This window comes from Corylus avellana, chromosome 10, assembly GCF_965113065.1.
Source record: "Corylus avellana chromosome 10, dhCorAvel1.hap1.2, whole genome shotgun sequence".
NCBI lineage: Eukaryota > Viridiplantae > Streptophyta > Magnoliopsida > Fagales > Betulaceae > Corylus > Corylus avellana.
In genome coordinates, this window is record NC_142499.1 from 18,302,693 (window position 1) to 18,325,370 (window position 22,678).

General features: G+C 36.3%; 2 protein-coding genes across 2 annotated transcripts; both read left to right on the forward strand.

Annotated features, from left to right (window-relative positions):
- Window positions 1–2,567: 2,567 nt before the first annotated feature.
- On the forward strand, window positions 2,568–6,929 carry LOC132191485 (diaminopimelate epimerase family protein). The gene is made up of 9 exons (XM_059606521.2): window positions 2,568–2,940; window positions 3,068–3,235; window positions 3,412–3,482; window positions 3,715–3,772; window positions 4,038–4,217; window positions 4,781–4,865; window positions 5,974–6,033; window positions 6,143–6,216; window positions 6,530–6,929. The coding sequence occupies exons 1-9, from the start codon at window positions 2,644–2,646 to the stop codon at window positions 6,644–6,646; spliced, it is 1,110 nt and encodes a 369-aa protein (XP_059462504.1). The 5' UTR covers window positions 2,568–2,643; the 3' UTR covers window positions 6,647–6,929.
- A 2,052-nt stretch (window positions 6,930–8,981) lies between these two features.
- LOC132191875 (ATP binding microtubule motor family protein) lies at window positions 8,982–22,509 on the forward strand. Its single transcript, XM_059606995.2, has 24 exons — window positions 8,982–9,132; window positions 9,464–9,658; window positions 10,468–10,597; window positions 10,696–10,851; window positions 10,931–11,268; window positions 11,399–11,537; window positions 11,998–12,095; window positions 12,201–12,357; window positions 12,455–12,524; window positions 12,607–12,683; window positions 13,029–13,082; window positions 13,149–13,229; window positions 13,319–13,430; window positions 13,526–13,612; window positions 13,931–14,106; window positions 14,193–14,354; window positions 14,465–14,572; window positions 14,666–14,824; window positions 14,901–14,984; window positions 15,071–15,276; window positions 15,948–16,049; window positions 16,137–16,246; window positions 16,337–16,488; window positions 22,001–22,509. The coding sequence occupies exons 2-24, from the start codon at window positions 9,483–9,485 to the stop codon at window positions 22,208–22,210; spliced, it is 3,144 nt and encodes a 1,047-aa protein (XP_059462978.2). The 5' UTR covers window positions 8,982–9,132; window positions 9,464–9,482; the 3' UTR covers window positions 22,211–22,509.
- The last annotated feature ends 169 nt before the right edge of the window (window positions 22,510–22,678 follow it).

Below are 22,678 nucleotides of genomic sequence, written 5' to 3' on the forward strand. Positions count from 1 at the left end.
CTTAGCCGTAGTATAAGGGTGCGTTTGGGATTGCAATTTCATTGGCTAAAAGTGTAATTTTAAACCAAATTGTAGAAACTGAATTGTTTGATGTTGCATTTTAAAAAAATTGTGCTTTGAAAACGTTAAAATCTGCGTTTTAAAATCGTAGGTAAAGAGTTGCTTTTTTTAAAAAAAAAAAAAAAAAAAAAGAAAAGAAAAAGGCACAATTTTAAAACTAAACTACAATTTTAAAGATCAAATCACAATTTTGCCAAACACTTAACTATGTTTTTAAAAATCATGCTTTCAAATCATGTATTTTTAAGTCACACATTTTGAAATTACAAACCCAAACAGACCATAAGACTTATTATTCGTAGAAATCCTATTGTAGTATTGTTCCTTTAGTCTTAAGTCTTCAATTATCCGTAGGAGTATGAGTAGTTTTACTGTAATTCTAGGTGGCTTATTTGTGTCATAAAAAATGATGTGGCTATAAAAATCACCATTGGACTTTTGATTGATTATTATTGAATTTTGATTAAAAAGTAATTTTAATAGTCACATTATTCTTAGTAGGACACAATGTTATTGCAATAGCATGAATCTAGTCATAGTTGTCTTTCTTTTACCTAGTTTTTCCTTGTGTTCGTACTTCTTTTTCTAGGACAAGTGTAAAGAATGAAAAATGCAAAATTATTAAAAATTGTGGTTTGTTTTCAATCCTAATTGGATTTGTTTATGGTTTCTCTACCCCCGAAATGAGCTATCGTGGTTTGCTGTAATTTAGTAGGATACTGATGACGAGGAGAAATGCTATTATTATTATTATTATTTTCTTGGGGAAAGTCCACGTAACCCCCTCAAACTACCACTCAATTGACAATGTCTCCCCTAAACTTTCAATTGTGATAATGTCCCTCCCAAACTACCAAAAATTGTCAATGTTCCTTCCAATGACGAAATTACCTTTAGTAAAATATAAACAAAAATACTAAAACTTCTAGAAAAAACCTAAAACTAACAAAAAAAAAAAAAAAAATTCCAAACTTGGCCAATTTTTTCCTTTTTAAAATCAATTTTATAAGAATTTTTTTTTAAAAATTTCGATTTTTTTTCTAAAAAAAAAAATTGAAAATTTTCGTTTTTTTATTTTATTTTTGTTTTATAATTTTATTTAAATAAAAATTTAAGTTTAAAAAAAATAAAATTTTCGCTAAATAAAATGAAATTATTTGTTTTTTAAAACTATATATATATATATATTAAAAAAAATTACGTTTAAAAGAAAAAAATTTGTTTAAAATTTTTTTTTTTAAATTAAAATTTTTCGTTTTTTTTAAAAATCAATTTTTTTTTTTAATTTATAGGGATATTTTTGTCTTATTGAAAAATCTATAGGGGCATTTTTGTCTTATTGCTAGCCTTGGGGGGAACATTGACAATGTTTTGGTAGTTTGGAGGGGACATTGTCACAATTAAAAGTTTGGGGGGGACATTGTCAATTGGGTGGTAGTTTGAGGGGGGTATGTGGACTTTACCCTATTTTCTTCCATTTATTAGAATTTATATTTTTTAAAAATTTCACCTTTAAATTTATATAACAGAAATAGAAATAAAGGAATAGCATGTATCGATAAATAATTGTATAAAATAAATAAAGATTTTGAATAATCCCGCTCCCATATATGGTATTAGGCTACAAATGTTTGATCAATAATTAAGCAGGTGACCAAAGGATAGCTCAATCAGCTGGAGATCACGCCTTATGAAGCGGAGATTACTAGTTCGAATCCCTCATCTCTCTCTTGTGTGGACATGTCAATAATAATAATAATAATAATAATAATTAAGTAGGTGAGTTTATGAGCATGGTAAAATAATTTTCTGGTTGGTTTTAAAAGCATAATACACACCCAAATCCCCAGTTAATTTATTAGATTATTTTATCTTGAGGAGCTAATGACTCACGTTTCTTTCTGAATTGAACAAACTTTTCTGTTTGAGCAACTCATAGATAGAGTATAATATTGACTAAAATTGAAATTCTCTTTCATAATTAGATTATTCAGAAATTCTACAAACTCATTTCTTACACAATTTTTATACAACTGGAATGACGTGAAATGCTCATAAATCATTAAATCAACATTTGTTAAAAAAGGCCCATAAATCTTATGGTTTATTGACACTCCATATCAGCCCAGTTGTACATTAATTATAAAAGAGTTGAGTTTTTAAATTTACTCTAGATTATTATATCAAATTTTAAAAAAATTCCACTCCTTTTTTTAATTTTTTAGTTTTAGTTTTTTTTTTTAAAAATATATATATATTTTTTATAAAGTTTTTTTTCGTCGTTAAAGAAGATTTTGGCAATTTTTAGTAGCTGGAAAACATTAGAAAGACATTAGGCAGCGGTCTAAGCCCAAGTCATACCAAAAGGCCCAAAAAGCTTAGCCTTGTTCCTTGACTTGGCCCCAATAAATTGATACGGAAGCCCAATTTCGGAATTAAAAATTTGCATGGGCGGCCCACATACTTCCGCCAAATCGGAAAACACCATTGGTGATGTCACTTTTTTGGTCGGACACCAACGGCAGCACTCAGCTTCCCTTCTCCCAGTTAGCGAGAGATTGAAACTACTTGCTGGTCAAAGCCATGGCCATAGCCGCCGCCATTTCTCTACCTCTCACATCCCCGACTCGCTGTTATCTCAACATCACCGATCAACTTCGATCTCTTTCTTCTTCTTACTCCTCTTTCTCTACTTGTCAATTCAATTTCTTCAAGAAAGATAGCACTCGGATATGCCCTAGTGTTCGCGTTTCGGCGTCTGCCTCCATGAGCATCCAAACTCCCGAGAAAGCCTCCCCTCCGACATCGTTTCTGGACCGACGAGAGAGTGGGTTCCTTCACTTCGTCAAGTACCACGGCCTCGGCAACGACTTTATCTTGGTAATTTGTCAATAATCGGATTTCAAAAAAATTTAAAAATGAAAATTTAGAGCAATGTTTGAATAGAAAGATTTAGTTTTTAAAGAAAATGATATTGATTATTGATTTTGCAAATGAATTTGAATAGGTGGATAATAGGAATTCATCAGAGCCTAAGATCACACCGGAACAAGCCGTGAAGCTGTGTGATCGGAACTTTGGGATTGGTGCTGATGGGGTGATATTCGTGATGCCGGGCATCAATGGCACTGACTATACCATGAGGATTTTCAATTCCGATGGTAGCGAACCAGAGGTAATTTTCCTTTTTCACTATTAGTTCAATCTTACATATGATACTTGCTCTGCACTTGGGAGTTGGAATATCATACACCGAAAATTCTATTCTTTCTGAATATGTAAAATTTCTAGCTCTTTGTGTTTACTGTGTATACGTCAGACTCTTAGTGAAGTTTGTGTTTGTTTTTCTAGATGTGTGGTAATGGTGTGAGATGCTTCGCCAGATTCATTGCCGAGCTTGAGAATTTGCAGGGGAAGCAAAGGTGTGGTTTTGAGTTTACTTTGTCTTGATAATTTTCTTACTTAACAACTCTTGCCAGGTTACGGCTTACTGAAGCAATATATTAAAGGTTTCTTCTTTTCTTTTCTTGTGTGCGTGTGTATGTGGCTTCATCGGTGTGTGAAAACTTTGATTCAAATACAGTGTTTCAGTTATTGAAAACCTGGCCTACTTTAACTTTTATTGACAATGCTTGTTTCTTCATATTTCTGCAGTTTCACTGTACATACAGGTGCCGGTCTAATTGTGCCAGAAATTCAAGATGATGGGCAGGTATATCATTGTGGACATTATGTGTTGCAATTTACATGATCTTGGGCATGGGAGGTGCTTTCTGGGCATTAAATATATGATGCTTGCATACCATATGACTAGTCAGAACTACTTAAACTTGCTACAGCACTGATTGGATCCCCTGTAGCATTTTTATGACCATGTTTTTATATAGAAAAGTTTTTCTACTTATGAACTAATAACCAACTCTATGGTATTTGGTGCTTATTTTTTATTTTTCCAACATTGGTCTTTACAATTTCAGGTTAAAGTTGATATGGGAGAACCCATACTTAAAGCATCTGATGTACCTACAAGATTACCTGCAAATAAAGATCAATCTGTTGTCAAGGCAGGGCTAAATGTAGACGGAGTAACCTGGAATGCGACCTGTGTTAGTATGGGAAATCCTCACTGTGTAATTTTTGGTTCAGAAGAAGCCCAGGTATGTATTGTGGACAACTAAGAGAATAAGTTGTGATTTTCAGTTACTTTGATGTAGAAGTTCTATGCTGCCTTTGCTTTGAAACTCTGTGTGCTTTTTGGCACTTCTTTTATCATGATCTTATTGAAATGTATATGACATGGGGTTTTTGCTTGCTTTAGTTAGGTGTTTCCTGTTGTATACTTCCTTGTGTACGTAGAGGCGCGTTACGCTTTTAATAATATTTTCGATTACTTATCAAAAAAAGAAATGTATATGACATGGCGAAAGAAAGGACACCTGTAATCGATGAGCTTAAATATTTTTGAACAATGAGGAACGCTTTGACTGTGATATGTTGGTAATTCAATCAATTGATAGTATCTAAGCTCTCCATGATGTGAATGTCAAGTATTAATGTATCTCTGTATATTTTCTGGTCTGACATTTGGCATTGTCAAACAATAGTTGGACATTGTAAATTATATAGTTAGTCTACCTATTCCCTTGTTGAGATGTTTTTTCTCTGAATGAATTACCTCTGCTGATTTTAAATCTTTTGCTTTATGCTTTTGATCAAACAGAATTTGCAGGTTGATGAATTAAAGTTAGCTGAAATTGGTCCAAAGTTTGAGCATCATGAGATGTTCCCAGCACGAACTAACACAGGTCAGATTTTTCAATCTTTGGAGATGATTGGGTTTTATGGTTTATTGTCCTTGTTTCTTTCTATGCAAGTTTAAAACTAATAGATGGATTGGTGCTGGCAAATGACCACTGAGAGGCCTGTTGCCTTTCCCTGTTTATCTGTGTTTCAAATTCTGGCCCCATGTTCCTTTAGGACATAGGTGGATGGAGTAGTATCTCAATTTCTTAGCTGTTTTGAGCCATATTGATCCAGTATATGCATTGGTGCAGAACATAGTTTTGCTTCTTAAACCTAAATGAGCTAGTGAAGCAAATGCAGGGAGATCTGTGCATTATTGTCATGGTACTTTTCAAGAGTCTCATAGAAGCTTACCCCCAGGAAGCCATCTAAATTCCAAATTATGTTGACTGTTAATGAAGTGATAAAATAAATCCTATAACAAACAGCATGGTTCATCTGGAAAGCTTCATTAAATCAATCTTTTGATGTAGCCATTTATCGGTATTCGGGGTTTAGGTGAGCGTTCTAGAATTGTCGTCATTAAAGCTTCTTGATCCACTTTATGGCATTGAAAGAGACATCAACAGATCCAGTTTACTTTTAGGAGTCTGGTACCGTTTCCCTTTATGTCATGTATTTCATGTATTTGGTACTTAAGTTTTTGGATTTCCTTTTTGCAAACATACGGAGTATCAAATGTTTCATCCTTTCCATTTTAAATAATTGTTTATTCAAAAGATTAAATGTAATGCTTGATATGGTGGTTTGAGAGAAATCATAATGCATCTGCAATAATGAAGTCAAAATTAAAAATAAAATAAAAATTATCTGTATCGAATGAGATTAAAGGCATTTATGATTTAAACATGGTATAGACATATATTCTTGTGGAATGAGAAAAAATTATATGTATATTCCTAAAATAAATAAAGAGAAAAAATGTATGCAGGAAATTTTCCTCTGCTTGCTTAACTGGGTGCTAATCTGAATTACACGACTATTTAAAGGTCATTCATGTTCTTTTTATAGAAATCAAAAAAGTTTGAGTCCTTCACTGTTTTCTTCTTAATTATTATATTGTTGCAACATTTGATTTTGTAATCACAATCCATCTAATTTGATTGGCAGAATTTGTTCAAGTTTTCTCTCCTTCACACCTGAAAATGCGTGTCTGGGAGCGTGGGGCAGGTTAGTTCTTATTATGATATGTTGGGAAATTGAATCTAGTGATGCAATTCACCATGTCCTTCCTTGGTTGTTTGATTGGAAAGCTAAACTCGGTCACTGTAAATTTTAGGAGCAACGCTAGCCTGTGGAACTGGAGCTTGTGCAACTGTTGTTGCAGCAGTTCTTGAAGGTCGTGCTGGAAGGGTATGTATAGCATTTACGCAAGCAATCTTTAAACTCACACACATGATAATTGCATTGCTGGTATATTTACACTACATGATAATTGTTTAAACTCACACGCATGATTTAAAGACTAAGTTATAATTTTAAATCGTATTTTCAAATTGCACTATGTTTTTAAGTGTTGTTTTATTATAATGATGGGTCTCTGGTTTCATATGCTACAACTAAAAAGGGTACTGTATTTTCAGTTTCCAAATTACCTCCCCACTTTCTCTCTGTATGCTGTTGTCCCCAACAATTCACTTCTAATTTTTGTTTTTCTTCAACATAGAATTGCACGGTTGAGCTACCTGGAGGGCCATTGCAGATTGAATGGAGGGAGAAAGACAATCATGTGTACATGACTGGCCCGGCCGAAGCAGTGTTTTATGGATCTGTTCCCCTATAATATCGTCTTGCCTAAATTATTTTCCATCAGGGGAGACAAATTTTCTAGAATTCCAGAGTTAGCCGTGCAGAAGTTAGAACAATTTATTTATTTATTTTTTTTTGGGTGCATTTCTATGCCTTTGTGAACCTTTAAGTCCCCCAAAGGTTGAGATGTTTGTGTATCAGACTTGATGAGGGATCAAGACCTGCTGTTTTAATAGTGCCAACATTGAGTCATTAGGCAATGGTGATATTTGCTGCGGTTCATATTGGTAAGATATGAATCATTCTGTGTTTTTTTATGCGAAATTCTTTCCTTTGGAAATTCAGAGATTACAAGGGAAATTACACTTATTCTGCTCAAACTACCATTCTAGTTACAATGTAAGGATCTCTTCTGCTGGCCCCTTTCAGTTACCCATCCTTTATTAGGACTTTTTTGTTAAATCTTGAGGAAGTAAAAATGACAAAAATACTTAAAAAAAAAAAAAATTAGTAAGACCCATAGCATCAGGACCCACGGACATCCTTATATTGTAACTTCTCGAAGTTTGGAAATTGCAAGTAAGGTGATAGTCTGTGAAGTTAAGTGTAATTTTCCTTTGATAATAAATATATGTTGATATAGAAAAAGTTATTTTTTGGCAAGTGATATTTAGATAATAAATATATGTTGATATAGAAAAAGTTATTTTTTGGCAAGTGATATTTAGATGGTTTAGTTTCTTTCAATGAAAGGGGATTGGATTCTTAGATTGTTCATGTTACGAGCATGCATCGTTCATGCAGCACACCCATGTTCATGCAAATTTCGTGTTAATAATAGTATGTATTATTCATGCAGTGCACTCATGAGTAGTTCATGCAAATTTCATGTTTATACTATCGCTTAGTAACATTCATTCTTCAATAAAATGGCGTCCAAACTTGTCTATAAATAAGTATGGTTTATGATTTGTGTTAAAACCAATTCCCTTCTTCCTCCCCACTCCTTCTCCCCTCTGGCAAATGAAGACTTTTGTTTTAAAAATCAAAACATACATGGAATACATAAAAAATAAAAAATAAAAAATAAAAGCTTTAGGAAGAAATAGTGTTTATTTATTTATTATTATTATTATTATTTTTTGGGTTGAATGTGACAAATGCTATAATGTGGTCTCTATGAAAGGTTCGGTAGTGTACACAATCAAAGAGAAGGTTTGTTTTCTTTTATTTATGTTGGTTTTCTATGATCTATTTTTCTACTTACTCGTTTATTTGATTTGTATTTACTTCATTTTATTCCCCATTATACCCACAAACACAAAAATGGAAATGACGCCATCTAAAATAGATGATGATAATGATGAAGATTCAGGACATTACTTAATCGTGTTTGCTGGAAGAGTGATAGCCCAACACTCTTGAGCATTTCAAATAACAAAGGAACGATTAAATTGACACTATAATTCATTTTCTATCTTATATGGAGTTATTCTCCATTTTTGTTTTTTGGGGACAAAATGGGCACGAAAATTCAGAAATTACAAAACAAATAAAATGAGTAGTAGAAAAATAAATCATAGAAAACCAAAATAATTAAAGAAAATAAACATTCTCCTTGATTGTGGGCACTAACAAACCATTCATTGATACAACATTATAGTATTTGTCGCATTCAACTTTAAAAAACTCTTTCGCCAAGAAACTCCTTGAAAGACAATGGAGTGCTCTCACTGGAAGATTGTGTTGTGACCTTGTTCTGACTTCTAACCGACATCAGTAAGTTTATTCCAAGGAACTGTTTGAGACGTGAGAGTTGGTTGGCAGCAGCACGAAAACGACAAATCTGAACAAAATAAAAGATGGAAAATCAGGCAAGTAAACTCACAAAGCCATTTATATATTTCCTAAACATATTCAATTATAAAGGTCCCATTTATCACTTTCTCGCTTTTTTTTTTTTCTTATTTCTTAGCAAATATTGGAAGAAAGGAAATGAGCTACAAACAAGAAAAAAGATAAAAACACAAAGGAGAGTTAGCAGCAACCAGCAACCCATTTTGCAGCCATATATAAGCTCTCTAATTGGCTTGCCTTTGGATTTTCAAAGCTTTCCCAAGAAGGAATGCAGGCAAGATTTAGAAGGACATCGCATATTAAGGCCTAGTGATTGCCTTCCAAAATGAGAGACATTGGATTTGGACCAACAAAATTGGCCTTCCTCAGGCGACGCGCCCCATTTTGAAAATTTCCCCAACGGGCCCCACTATTTCAAAAAAGGCCATGGCTACCTGTGTGCCTCAACGGCTATCTTTATCTACAAATAACCCAAGTAGCCGTTAAATTCATTTTGAAAACACACTCCAAAATCGCAAAAGACGAAAAAGTTTCCGATCTCAGAAAGAGAGAACACACAAACGCAGAAACTAAAAGCTCTTTTTGGTTCGCTCTTTCATCAGATTCTCCGATCGGTCTACGGTTTTGATGTGATAAGAATCCTTTTTCTCAGCCAAACACTGTGTAAGTCCAATTTTTCTTTTGAGTAACTCAGATCTGTCCTCGAATTACATTCTGATTGGTTTCTGAGAAAAACAAAAGAAGTTACGAGAAAATAAGATCTTGTTTTTGAAACAAAAGGAAAGAAAAAAAAAAAAAAGATCCCTCTCATGAACTAGGCCAAACGGGAGGGCTGAGTGACTGGTTTTTCCCGTGAAATGTCGATTTGCGTTTCTGTTATCTGGATGATTTTTTGCATTTATCGCTTTGATACATGGAAATGTTTCATAATTAAAATTTTGTTTCCCTTATAACACACTGATTAGGGTTTCTTTGTGCTTCTGATCATTTTTAGATCCAAATTAGTCCGGAAAATGTCACTCACTCCTGATTTATCAAAGAAAGTGGGATTAGGGATTGCACCGTCTCCAAATCCTTTTCTGACGCCTCGTCCAGAACGGCGGCGTACAGATCCGAGAATGGTGGACTGGAACTCAAACCGTCAGGACAGGGATAAAGAGACAAATGTGCAAGTTCTGCTTAGATGCAGGTGGGTGTTTAATGTTTTTTTTTTGTGGCTCTCTGTGTGGGTTTTATTTGATAAGGTCAAGCTCTGCAGTTTAGGGTTCTTCGCTGATTTTCTGTGTCTCAACGATGGTTGTTGTTTGCTTGTGGTGCCCTCTAAAAATATGACTGGTGAAATTGCTAATGCGAATGGGTGAGGGCTAGTTGAACTGCATTACCTAGAGTATCTCTATTTCGCCTATTATTAATTATCTGATAGAATGCAACTTACATGGCTGACAATCTTCAATTGCAGGTTTTTGTGTGGATAATATTGGAGGAGAACTTAATGGGATTTTGTTTATTTGTGAAAAATTGGTTTTGAGAATATTGACAAGTCATAGGGTTGAAGATAATCAATGACTGCTTTCCACTAGGTGATTTTTGCAATGAATTAGGATAATTTTGCACTTGGAAATTCTTGCAGTGGATTCTCACATATTATTTGCAATCAAGACAAGGTTTCTAGCATGTGAGACAATGTATTTGTTTGTCTTTGCATTCGTGAAAATTATATCCTGTCACAGTGATGTAAACGTGTCATAGAATTTATAGTTTGACTTTGTGTTGGAAATCATGTTTATCATTTTCTGGGGACTAGATTATATACCGAGAAATACAGTTTAAAAAAACAAAAGATAACTCAGGAGCCAGGCTAATAAATAACCTTAAACTGGTTAGCTGGAATTTGATAGGTTTTCTTGACTATTCTAAGTATTAGTTTAAGAGAATTCAAGTGTATGCGAACACATTGTGTACTTAATTTAGCACTATTTCATTTGATTCCCATGTCAGGCCATTAAGTGATGATGAACAAAGGTTGAATGTGCCGAAGGTGATATCATGTAATGAACATAAAAGAGAAGTGTCTGTTTCGCAAAATCTAGCTAACAAGCAAGTAGATAGAATTTTCACCTTTGACAAGGTATGCTTCTACCCCTATTATGATATATGTTGCCTCCATGGGTTTTACAGATCATTAGGATTTTAAATATACACTTCCTATTTTGTAACATATGCTAGGTTTTTGGGCCCAAAGCACAGCAAAGATCTATATATGACCAAGCCATTGCCCCAATTGTTAATGAAGTTCTCGATGGATTCAACTGTACAGTCTTTGCATATGGACAGACAGGGACTGGTAAAACATATACTATGGAGGGTGGGAGGAGAAACAAGGTATAGATTGGTCATTTAAAAACATATCCTTTCCTTTTTAAATGATAGCAGAATATCACAGTCATACTATGATTTGCAGGGTGGGGATTTGCCTGCTGAGGCTGGAGTTATTCCTCGGGCTGTTCGTCAAATTTTTGATATGCTTGAGGCACAAAATGCTGACTATAGTCTGAAAGTAACATTTTTGGAGCTGTACAATGAAGAAATAACTGATTTACTGGCTCCAGAAGACAATTCAAGATCAACTGAAGATAGACAAAAGAAACCTATTTCCTTGATGGAGGATGGAAAGGGTTGTGTGGTTCTAAGAGGCCTTGAAGAAGAAGCAGTATACAGTGTAAATGAAATTCATAGTCTCTTGGAACAAGGGGCGGCCAAAAGGCGTACAGCGGATACCTTGTTAAACAAGCACAGTAGGTAATTTTTTTCTTTATTTCGTTTCAAAATTGTATGTATCTATTTATTCATTTGTTACTCATTTACCAAAGATGTTAGATCTAAAGAAACCATGATTTACCAAAACATACATATTTCTTTTTGGTTTCAGCCGTTCTCATTCTATCTTTACCATCACCGTCCATATAAAGGAAGCAGCTGTTGGTGATGAGGAGCTAATTAAGTGCGGCAAGCTTAATCTTGTTGATTTGGCAGGATCAGAGAATATATCTCGGTCAGGTGCACGGGAGGTATGATAATATCTTTACTCGGTAATGAATTCCATTTCTTATGATATCTAATACTGATAGTTTGGCTTCTTTACAATCATGTAAATGATTGAATCTCTTACCAAAACAAAAATAAGCTTTAAATTTTTAAGCTAATACCTTTTCTTTCAATTAGAACAAGTTAAGTTGATGGCAAGGGGGGTTTGCTGGCAACTTTTAGATCACTTAAAATAAGGCATATTGTCATCATGGACGCCATCATGTTTTTTGTTTCCTTAAAACACCTTTTTTCTTTTATATGTTTTAAAGTTGTTCTGACTTTAGAAGCATGTCCATGGCTACAGCAGTATATATACATTTGAATCTGAATTTCTCAATTCTACCCTTTTGAGTGACTACATTTACAAGAAGAATCTGAATTTCTTAATTCTACCCTTTTGAGTGCTATTAATGTTCAATCAAGCGTGCAATTTAATTGCAGGGTCGAGCAAGAGAAGCAGGGGAGATAAACAAAAGCTTACTCACCTTAGGCCGCGTTATAAATGCCCTTGTGGAACATTCTGCTCATATACCTTACAGGTCCATCTCGATCTCTTATCTACTCTCTTTACAATGTTGGGTTCCTTATAATTATTTTCCAGCACATCTTCCATGTTTTACCAGTTCCTTATAATTATAATTCAGGGATAGCAAGCTTACGAGGCTATTAAGGGACTCTTTAGGAGGGAAAACAAAAACTTGCATCATTGCTACTGTTTCTCCCTCTGTTCATTGTTTGGAAGAAACTCTAAGCACATTAGATTATGCCTGTCGTGCCAAAAACATAAAAAACAAACCTGAGGTTTGTTGCTACTTCTTTTGCCTCCAATTTATGTACTTTTATTTTCTTTATTTATTTCTTTATGTTTTGGTGCTGATTATGAAGCTTGTCTTTTCAGGCCAATCAGAAAATGTCCAAAGCTGTGTTGCTCAAGGATTTGTATTTGGAAATTGAGAGAATGAAACAAGGTCTGATGATTGATTCACTTGCGTTTTTAGATTGTTTTGTGCAACAAAAGACTCATAGTCATATTTTTGAATATCGATGCAGATGTTCGAGCAGCAAGGGAAAAGAATGGTGTTTATATTCCGCTTGAAAGATTTGCCAAGGAAGAAGCTGAAAGGAAGGTGGACTGTTGTTATTCATACATTTAAATTGAAAACATATATCTGAGGACAATATAAAAGAGCGAGACACAGTTAATAGTCCAACTTTAATTGGATTGAGATTTTGGATCTATTGCATTTTATGTAGTATTTAAAAATTACAGATTTGGATGATATCAGGTCAAGCCGACCCCAATTAGTTAGGACTAAAGTCGTTAAGTATCACTTGTTTAGGCCATTCTCAAACTATACCATTGCCTACTTTAAATTGACCCTATGTGCCGCTATTCACAGTTCAAGGAAAGCTGTAACTGGCAATTGTTTTCTTCAGTCCTATGAAGTTTGATTTCTTTTGAACTCCTGCAGGCAAGTAAAGAGAAGATAGAGCAATTGGAGAATGATCTCAACCTCAGTGAGAAGGTATGATTCACTTGCTCTTTGGTTAATTGTATTATCTTCCTATTATATAACTTCTCCTTCCTGCAGCAAGTGGATAGGTTTCGAGAGCTCTATTTGACTGAGCAAGAACAGAAACTGGATGTGGAAAGTGAGCTCAAGGACTGCAAGGTAAAAAAATTCCTTTTTTTTTTTTCCTTCTTTGCTTTGTTTCCTCAGTGCATATATCTGATATATCAAGTGAAATTATATTCTTTCAGGTAAATCTGGAAAAAAGTAACAAGACATTGCTTGATCTTCAAGAAAGTTACAGGTTAGCCATCACAATGTTGAAGGAAAAGGAGTCTATCATTTCCAAACTGCAACGCTCAGGTAAGTGAACTGAAAGATCAACACAAAATTTTGTGCTCCGTGCTGTACACTTTTTCCATTGACAAACTTCTATTTATTTATCAATCCATAAACAGAAAATTCTTTAATTCAATGTGCAAAGGAGTTGCGCACCAATTTGCAGAGTGCATCAGAGGATATAGCTTCATTATTTGCAAAATTAGGTACGATAAGTTTTTTGTTTCCTCTCTAATGTTTTGCAGCGACTGTTAATCTTATTATTTTAAGAAGCTCTTTTCCTTATAACTTTCATTTCTAAAAGTAACACTTTTAGAAATGAACTTCAGCATGTCTTTTGCATAACAGAAAACATTCCAGAATCATTGTATATTTATATGGTTATGATGTAGGAAATATGTCACATTCTACTTTTTTTTAAAATAAAAGATCTTAATTTAGTCATTCATGTGCCTTCTAAAAAGCAATCTTCATGGGCTATTGCATTATTCTCATACCTACGTATGAATGTTGTTGCTCTGCAGATCAGAAAGACAGGATGGAAGCAGAAAACCAGAGCATGGTTTTGACTTTTGGTTCTCATCTTGATCAGCGCTTAAAAGACCTGCACAGGACTGTCCTGGGGTCAGTTTCTCAACAACAGCAGTACTTAAGATGTATGGAAGAACATGTCTGCTCATATCTTGCTAGTAAATGTGATGTAAGGAAAGATACTTTTTATGTCATCTTTTGCCTTGCGTTATTTCAACTAGTTCTCTGGTTCATTATTTCCGTCGCTATTACCAGGCAACACAGGCTCTTGAATCAAGGATTACGAAAATGACAGAGACTTATACTTCTGGAGTAGCAACCTTGAAGGACCTTGCCAATGCATTGCAAAGGAAAGCTTCCTCAGACCTGGAGCAGATAAATTCTACAATCTCATTGCAAGCAACGGCAGTTGAGAATGTATGAAGTCAAAGAAGAAGATTTTTTTTTTCTTCTACTTTTGTTCTCCCTAGGTTGCTTATGTAAGTACTAGATCAATATTTGATAATAAAACTATGTTTTCTTTACAGTTTCTTGTCACTGCTGTTTTGGAGGCCAAGGAGGTTATTTGCGACATCCAAAATTCTCTTGATGAGCAAAAACAGTTACTGGCTTTCTTCACTCGACAACAGGAAGAGGTAGATTACAAGTGTACTTTTATTTGGTTGATGAAAGAAAATACTTTTATCTTGATAACTTACGAATATAATAATAATCTTTGTGGACTGTAGGGGTTACAACGTAGTTTGGTTTCAGCACAAGTAATTTCAAAGGAAACCGTGAGCTTCTTTAATAATCTGCACCATCATGCTTCTAAAGTGATGACAGTTCTTGATGAAAGCCAAATTCAGAGATCCAACCAATTAATAAAATTTGAGAAGATGTTTAAGGTAAGATAATTTTGAGGTGTTCCCCATGTATGACTGACAGATTAAAAGCTGATACATGTCTACTGCTGTGAAACAGGATGAGGCTGCTATAGAGGAAAAGCAGGCTTTGGAGAAAATTGCAGGAATATTAGCAAGATTGACATCTAAGAAAGCTGCTATGGTGGGTTGATCACTTTTTGTTCTTTCAATGTTACTTAACATTGAACTGTCAGTACAACACTTGACAACTTTAAAATGTTATATTAGGTCTCAAAGGCATCAAGGAGAATCCAGGACTCAAGTATACAAGAGAGCACAAAATTGAAGCAAGAGATGTCCGAGATGCAGCAAGTTTCAACTGTTGCTAAGAAGAAATTGAGTGAGTACATGGAAAAGTTGGAAAGTCATTTCATGGAAGACACATTCTCAGCTGCCGAGTCTAGGGCTATCATGGAAGATTGTTTCCATGAGTGGTAAGCTTTTACTTTTATGGCTTAAATTTCAAAAGTAACAAAAACCTAAGCTACATACTGAGAAATGACTCTGGAAAGAATCCAAAAAAGCAAATGGTAAAACATAACTATAAAAAGTAAAATGAGAGCAGCAATTTTTAATGAATGAACAATATCATAGGAGGTGCAATTATTCTCATTGTCTGCATAAGAAAGAAAATCACAGAAGCATGTTCCAATACATATATACACACTAGCAATTACACAAACATCTAATAAGTTAGGAAGTGCGTTGAGGTTTAAACTAAATTTCTTTTAGGTGTTTGCAGAATACTTCTGCTCAAGTATCTTGGTGTGATTTTTGTTATATTTAAAACTTCATTTCGTTGGTCAGGGTGCATTGCTTCAGCTATCAAAAGTTAATGCCCAATTAACCATAACATTTGATTCTTTATCTTTTAAATTATTATTATTATTTGTCTTGGTATGGTTAAGGAAATACAAATCTGAGTAGTATTAGTGATATTAGAGAAGAATGTTTACTTCTTTGGACTTGTCTTTGTGTTGAATGTTGTTGACAGATTCATGTTATTCAAGTCTTTTGATACTTAAAACATCCTTATTCTGATTAGCCTTATGTGTAATCTTATTAAAGTTACTCGCATATGATTTTATCTTTTTGTGGTATGCAGCTCAAAGAGGGTGGATTATTCTGGGCAGCAGTGGGAAATTGCCCAGTCATCCATTAAAGGTCTTAACAAGATTGGCATTGCAGATATAGGATCTACTATTATGTAAGTTTCCCTGTTCCTCGCTTTGTTGAATTTTTTTTGCTTCTTATATATCTTAGTTTTCTTCTTAAACACCTCTTTGTTCAACAGGGAAAATATATACGCAAATCATTTTGCATATGAGGAATTTGTATCTACATCTTCCTCTGTAAGTGCAGATTTCAATGCTGGAGCCTGTGACATGCTTGCCACTGTTGAAGGTAATTAAACTTCATTACATGTTGATTTGGGTTTCTTTTTCCTTATTATTATTATGTACTCTCTTAAAACCTAACTGGACTGATGAGCAGATTCTCTAATGCTGGACCGTGAAAATAAGAAGGAAATAGACTCCACAACAGCCTTGTGCTTGGATCAGCTCAAATCTATACAAGAGAAGCACGGTGAAAGCATATCAAATATCCGAAGCCAAGCAGAAAAGTGCCTGATAAAAGATTATTTGGTAGGCCCTCTTACTTGAAGCTCCTTTCTTTCTCCATTATAGGATATATAGGAAGAGATTTGAAAGGATTTGAGTGCCCAATGCATTTTATATATGTCAATTGTACTGAATACCTCTCAATTGAGGGTTGCTCGTATTATATAGGAAAATTGTCTAGGTAATTACAGGCTGTATCTCAGTGATTACAGTAATTTAGGGAAACCAATAAGGCAACTAAAATCTATCTATTAATTACAATATACTATTGCTATAATACAAGAACATGCCATAACTAGAAAGACTAATTATGGCTAAATATATATATGGACTGTATCTGATTGACATCCCCCCTCAAATTGATGCTGGTCGATCAAGAAGCATCAATTTGCCCACAAGAAACTGATGACGTTGTCGTGTCATAGCCTTCGTGAAGACGTCAGCTATCTGGAGATTCGTGGAAACATGAGGAAGAGAGATAACACGAGTGTCCAAGGCTTCCCGAATAGAATGACAGTCTACCTCAATATGCTTCGTACGTTCATGGTAAACAGGATTAGCAGCTATTTGAATGGCACTAGTATTATCAGCATGAAGAGGAGTAGAATCAGTTTGAGAAAAACCAAGCTCAGCCAAAAGCCCACGAAGCCAGACAATCTCAGAACAAGCAGCAGACATTGCTCGGTATTCGGATTCAGTAGATGATTTAGAAACACGAGCTTGCTTCTTACTCTTCCAAGAAATCAATGAATCACCAAGAAACATGCACCAACCTGTGACAGACCGTCGAGTGTCAGGACATCCTGCCCAATCCGCATCACTATAAGCAACAAGGCGAAGAGCAGAGCCAGTTGGAAAGAACAACCCACGACCAGAAGAGCCCCGAAGATATCGAATGATACGCCGAACAGCAGCTAAATGAAGATGGCGGGGAGTTTGCATAAACTGGCTAACCTGCTGGACAGCGAAGGAAATATCGGGCCGAGTAATAGTCAAATAATTCAAGCTGCCTACCAACTGTCGGAACACAGTAGGATCAGAAAGAAGCTCACCCTCCTCACTTCGATATTTCACATTAACCTCCATAGGAGTATCCACCGAAGAAGAATCTTGAAGGCCAGCTAGACTAATCAAGTCCTGGGTGTATTTGTTTTGATTCAAGAATATACCAGAAGAACCAGTGTGCACCTCCAACCCCAAAAAATACGTAAGAGGACCAAGGTCTTTCATATGAAAAGAGTCTTGAAGATTTCGCTTGAGATGCGCAATCAAACTAGAGTCAGTTCCTGTAATGACAATATCATCCACATACACAAGTAAAAGAACAAGACCAGTCGGAGTCTTGCAAAGGAACAAAGAAGAATCATATTGGCTTTGGACAAAGGAGAAGCGAAGCAAAGTAGACCTGAATTTTTCAAACCATGCCCGGGGAGCCTGTTTTAAGCCATAGAGAGACCGTTTCAACTTACACACAACGGCAGATGGAGAAGAAAACAACCCCGGAGGAGGAGTCATGTAAATATCTTCTTTGAGATCACCGTGAAGAAAAGCATTTTTGACATCCATCTGGTGAAGTGGCCAGCCTTGGGAGGCGGCAATAGAAATAATTGTACGCACTGTAGTCATCTTTGCGACCGGAGCAAATGTCTCCTCATAGTCCACCCCATATTCTTGCCTGTTCCCAAGAGCAACTAATCGAGCCTTATACCGATCTAGAGTCCCATCAGAGCGAAGCTTAATTGAGTAAACCCATTTACAACCAATGGCTTTAACATGAGAGGGGCAAGGAACCATGTCCCATGTATGATTGTCCTGGAGAGCCCGAAGTTCCTCATCCATCGCTTTCCGCCAACATTCATATTTAACAGCCTCGGAAAAACATGTAGGGATGGAAATAGAAGATAAAGTGGCATTAAAGGAAGTGTGGGGAAAACCATACCTATCAGGAGGACGTGATACCCTAGCAGATCGTCGAGGACCAGACTCATGAACTGTCTCAGCTGGCGGGTCAATCGGAGGAGTTGTCGGAACAGTTTCAGATGAAGGATCAGTCTCGGGAAGGGGCAAAGTTGGTGGACGTCGAGTATACACAATTCCAGGTTTGAACCGCTCAGGCAGAAGAGGCAATTCGTCAAAACAAGGTAGAATACTAATCTCAGGCAATGATTCAACATGTGTAGAAAAGAAACATTGATGCTCAAAGAACACAACATTACGAGATATACGAAATTTGTCAGAACAAGGATCATAGCAAACATAACCTTTGTGAGAAACACTATAACCCATAAAGGCACATTTAACAGACTGAGCAGAAAGTTTGTTACGTTCATGAGCAGGTAAATGAACAAAACAAACACATCCAAAAGTATGCAGATTAAGATAGCTAGGATGCTGATGATACAAACGATAATAAGGAGAATCAAAATGCAAGACCTGAGAGGGCAGTCGATTAATTAAGTAAACTGCAGTAGATAATGCCTCGACCCAGAATTTAGAAGGAACATAGGACTCAAGTAATAAAGTGCGAACAACATCCAAGAGATGGCGGTTCTTTCGTTCCGCCACCCCATTTTGCTGAGGAGTATAAGGACAAGAGCGCTGAGAGACAATTCCTTTATGACGTAAGAAATCATGAAACTCGTGGGACATGTATTCTCCACCAGAATCAGACCTCAAAATCTTAATGCCTGTAGAAAATTGATTCTCAATATATGCTACAAAGGTTTGAAAAACAGACAGAACCTCAGATTTGGCCCGAAGAAAATAGACCCAAGTATATCGACTGAAATCATCTATGAATGTGACAAAATATTTATATCGAGCATGAGAAATTACAGGAGAAATGCCCCATACATCACTATGCACAACATCAAAGCATTTTGTAGCATGACTACCATGAGAAGAAAACGAAAGAGTTTTACTCTTACCAAGTTTGCATACAGAACAATCAAATGACAAATTTTGAGAAACTCGTTCTTTATTGCCTAACAAACCAGAATTTAACATATGAGATAAAATAACAGAATTTGGATGACCCAAACGGTTGTGCCATACTTCGTTCGAAGTGTTAACTGTCCTACAAGCTAAAGATAAACAACTAGGAATGGAAAAGTGCAGTGGAAATAGTCTGCCAACTTTAGGCCCCTTCGCGAGTATCTTCCCCGACACCTGATCCTGCACAAGACAACCATCACGAGAGAAATGGACATCACAGTTTTTTTCAACTAACTGGCCAACTGAAATAAGACTATTAGAAAGGCCAGGAGAGACATAAACATCTCTGAATGAAGGATTAATATCTCCTACTTCATTAATAGCTAAATGACTCCCATTAGCTACTTGAATATGAGATGAACCATGATATGGACGAACATTGCAAAGAGTATCAGACGATCTGGTCATATGATTGGATGCTGCAGAATCAATAAGCCAAGACTTAGACGAAACAGTACCATTACCTTGGAGCCCTAAGGCAGAGAAGGCTGACATAATCATCTGCTGGACCATTTCAGGCGTAAGAACAGTTGATCCGGCCGCAGAAGAAGAGGCTGAGGACATCACTGGAGCAGAAGAGGTGTGTACTGCAGCCTGATAGGCAGTAGCTTGACGATTCTGAGGCCGAGTGGGACATTCTTTGATAAAGTGGCCCGGTTTCTTACAGTAATTGCAAGATTTCTTGGCACAATTGGCGGCAATATGACCATACTCCTTACAGCTGAAACACTGGACCTTGCGCATATCCTTACCCTTCCCTTTCCCATAGGCTACTGGATTTGGGTTGGAATCGTGCTGGAACGTAGCCTGCGTGAGAAGACGCTGCTCCTCACGAAGTAATTCTCCAAAACAAACATCCAAAGATGGCGAAGGATCCCGATTCATTAAATTTGAGCGAGTAATCTCAAATTCAGGGCGTAATTTCATCAGGAATTGATCTCTCTTGCTCTGCTCATGAACAGCCTGAACAGCAGTGAGAGATGCAGCAGGTACCTTCGCATAAACCATATCAGAAAATTCTCCCCACAAATTCTGAAAACCAGAAAAATACTCCGGAATGGAGAGATTGCCTTGAGTGTAATTAGCAATCTCATATTCCAGCTGAAAACGGCGTGCGGTATTGTCCTGATGATAAACCTTCAGCAAATACTCCCACATAGTCTTCGCAGTCTTATAGGGCCTCAGATTGAGCACAATAAGAGGATCAACAGACCCTAAGATCCAAGACATCACACGTGCATCCTTAACCTTCCACTTAGCCAAATCCTTAGCTTCCGTAGGAGCTGGATCACTACCGTCAATATGGCCCCACAACTCTTTTCCCGTAACAAATAATTGAAATTGGAATTCCCAAGCAGAATAATTTTTTCCAGTAAAACGAACCCCAAAAGTCTCACTAGAAGACATAATGAAATCAAAAAATTAGAAATTAGACAACCTGATAAAGAAGTAACAGGCCCACCAAATCTGTTGGACAGCAAATCCAAGTCCACTCAAGTCAAACAGCAATCTGCAACCCTAAATAGCAACAAAGCCCAAGCCCAGCAAGCCCAAAATTACCAGCAACTCAGCAAGTCTAATCCCAGCAATCAGCAAGTCCAAACCCAACAAAGCCCAAGCCCAAAAAACACAATTTCAGCAACTCAAATCAACAGCACCACAAACGAAAATCCCGATAGCCCAACTCACACGATTTCAGCAACTCAAATCGATAGCCCAACTCGCCGGAAACACCGCGCCAACCGCACCACGCCGACAGCCCAAATCGCCGGCCGACAGCCCAACTTCGCCGGAAACACTACGCCGACTGCACCACGCCGACAGCCCACGTCGCCGATAGCCCAACTCGCCGGAAATACCACGCCGACTGCACCACACCTGCACAGCCCACGTCGCCGATAGCCCAACTCGCCGGAAATACCACGCCGACTGCACCACAGATCGCCGGAATGCTCCAAGGCTGCACAGAACCTGCCGACAACCACCACAGACCTTGCCGACAGCTACCAAGGATCCTCCACAAACCAAGAAACTGCCGAACAGCAGTTTAGAACCCACCAGAATGATCGACAATTCCCTTGAAATTATCGACCGCCACAAAAAACAACGACCCAGTCCCAACCCAAGCTTGACAATTCCTACGGCCCTCAACAGGTAACTGAAAACAACCCTAATTTAGATGATGGCTCTGATACCATGTCAATTGTACTGAATACCTCTCAATTGAGGGTTGCTCGTATTATATAGGAAAATTGTCTAGGTAATTACAGGCTGTATCTCAGTGATTACAGTAATTTAGGGAAACCAATAAGGCAACTAAAATCTATCTATTAATTACAATATACTATTGCTATAATACAAGAACATGCCATAACTAGAAAGACTAATTATGGCTAAATATATATATGGACTGTATCTGATTGACAATATATATATATGGGTCCTGCATTATTCTTGATTTTTTTTATGATCTCAAAAAAATAAAGGCAAAAAGCTCTGGAGAATTTCTAAGTTGGGTATTAATTAATGTTGCCATGAACAGGTCGATGAGCATAGTCGTACACCTAAGAAACGAGTTATAGTAGTGCCAAGTTTGGCATTCATTGAAGAGATGAGAGAACTTGACTTTGAAATGGACAAAGAAGCCAATACTTCAGAGAATAGATTGAAATGGACTCCCACAGAAAGCAAGATCCCACATCCAACAGTCTCACCTATACTTCAGAGAACTCCTTTTGCAGATGTCAATTGATATTGACTAGAAAAATGTTTAGTTAGAACTCTTAATTCAGGATGGGAAGGTAATCTAAGCAAATAGATAGATCAAGGTATGCTTCTTTGTATGTTAATCAAAACTTTTCGTTTCAACCCAGAACCTGCTCATCAACTGATGAGTATGAGTCTGAATATCATGTCAAGATATGTATCTTATATAGAAGTTTAATAGTTCGTAATGGCATTAAATAAGTCTTTCTTTTTTCTTTTTAAGCATGCTGTGAGCAATTTTCAATTCAATAGCACGTGCTTAAATAGATATATCAATTGATTAATATATGAACCCTAGTTTTCCTGTCAAAACCAGAAGTTGAAGAATCAAGCTTTTTTTGATGGCTAGCTGTCTTTCCATGAATAATTCTCACATGCTATTGTCCATGCATGTATCTTTGCGTTTCCTTTGGAGGTGTGAAAGCATGCATCAAGGTGTTTGAAAATTCAAACG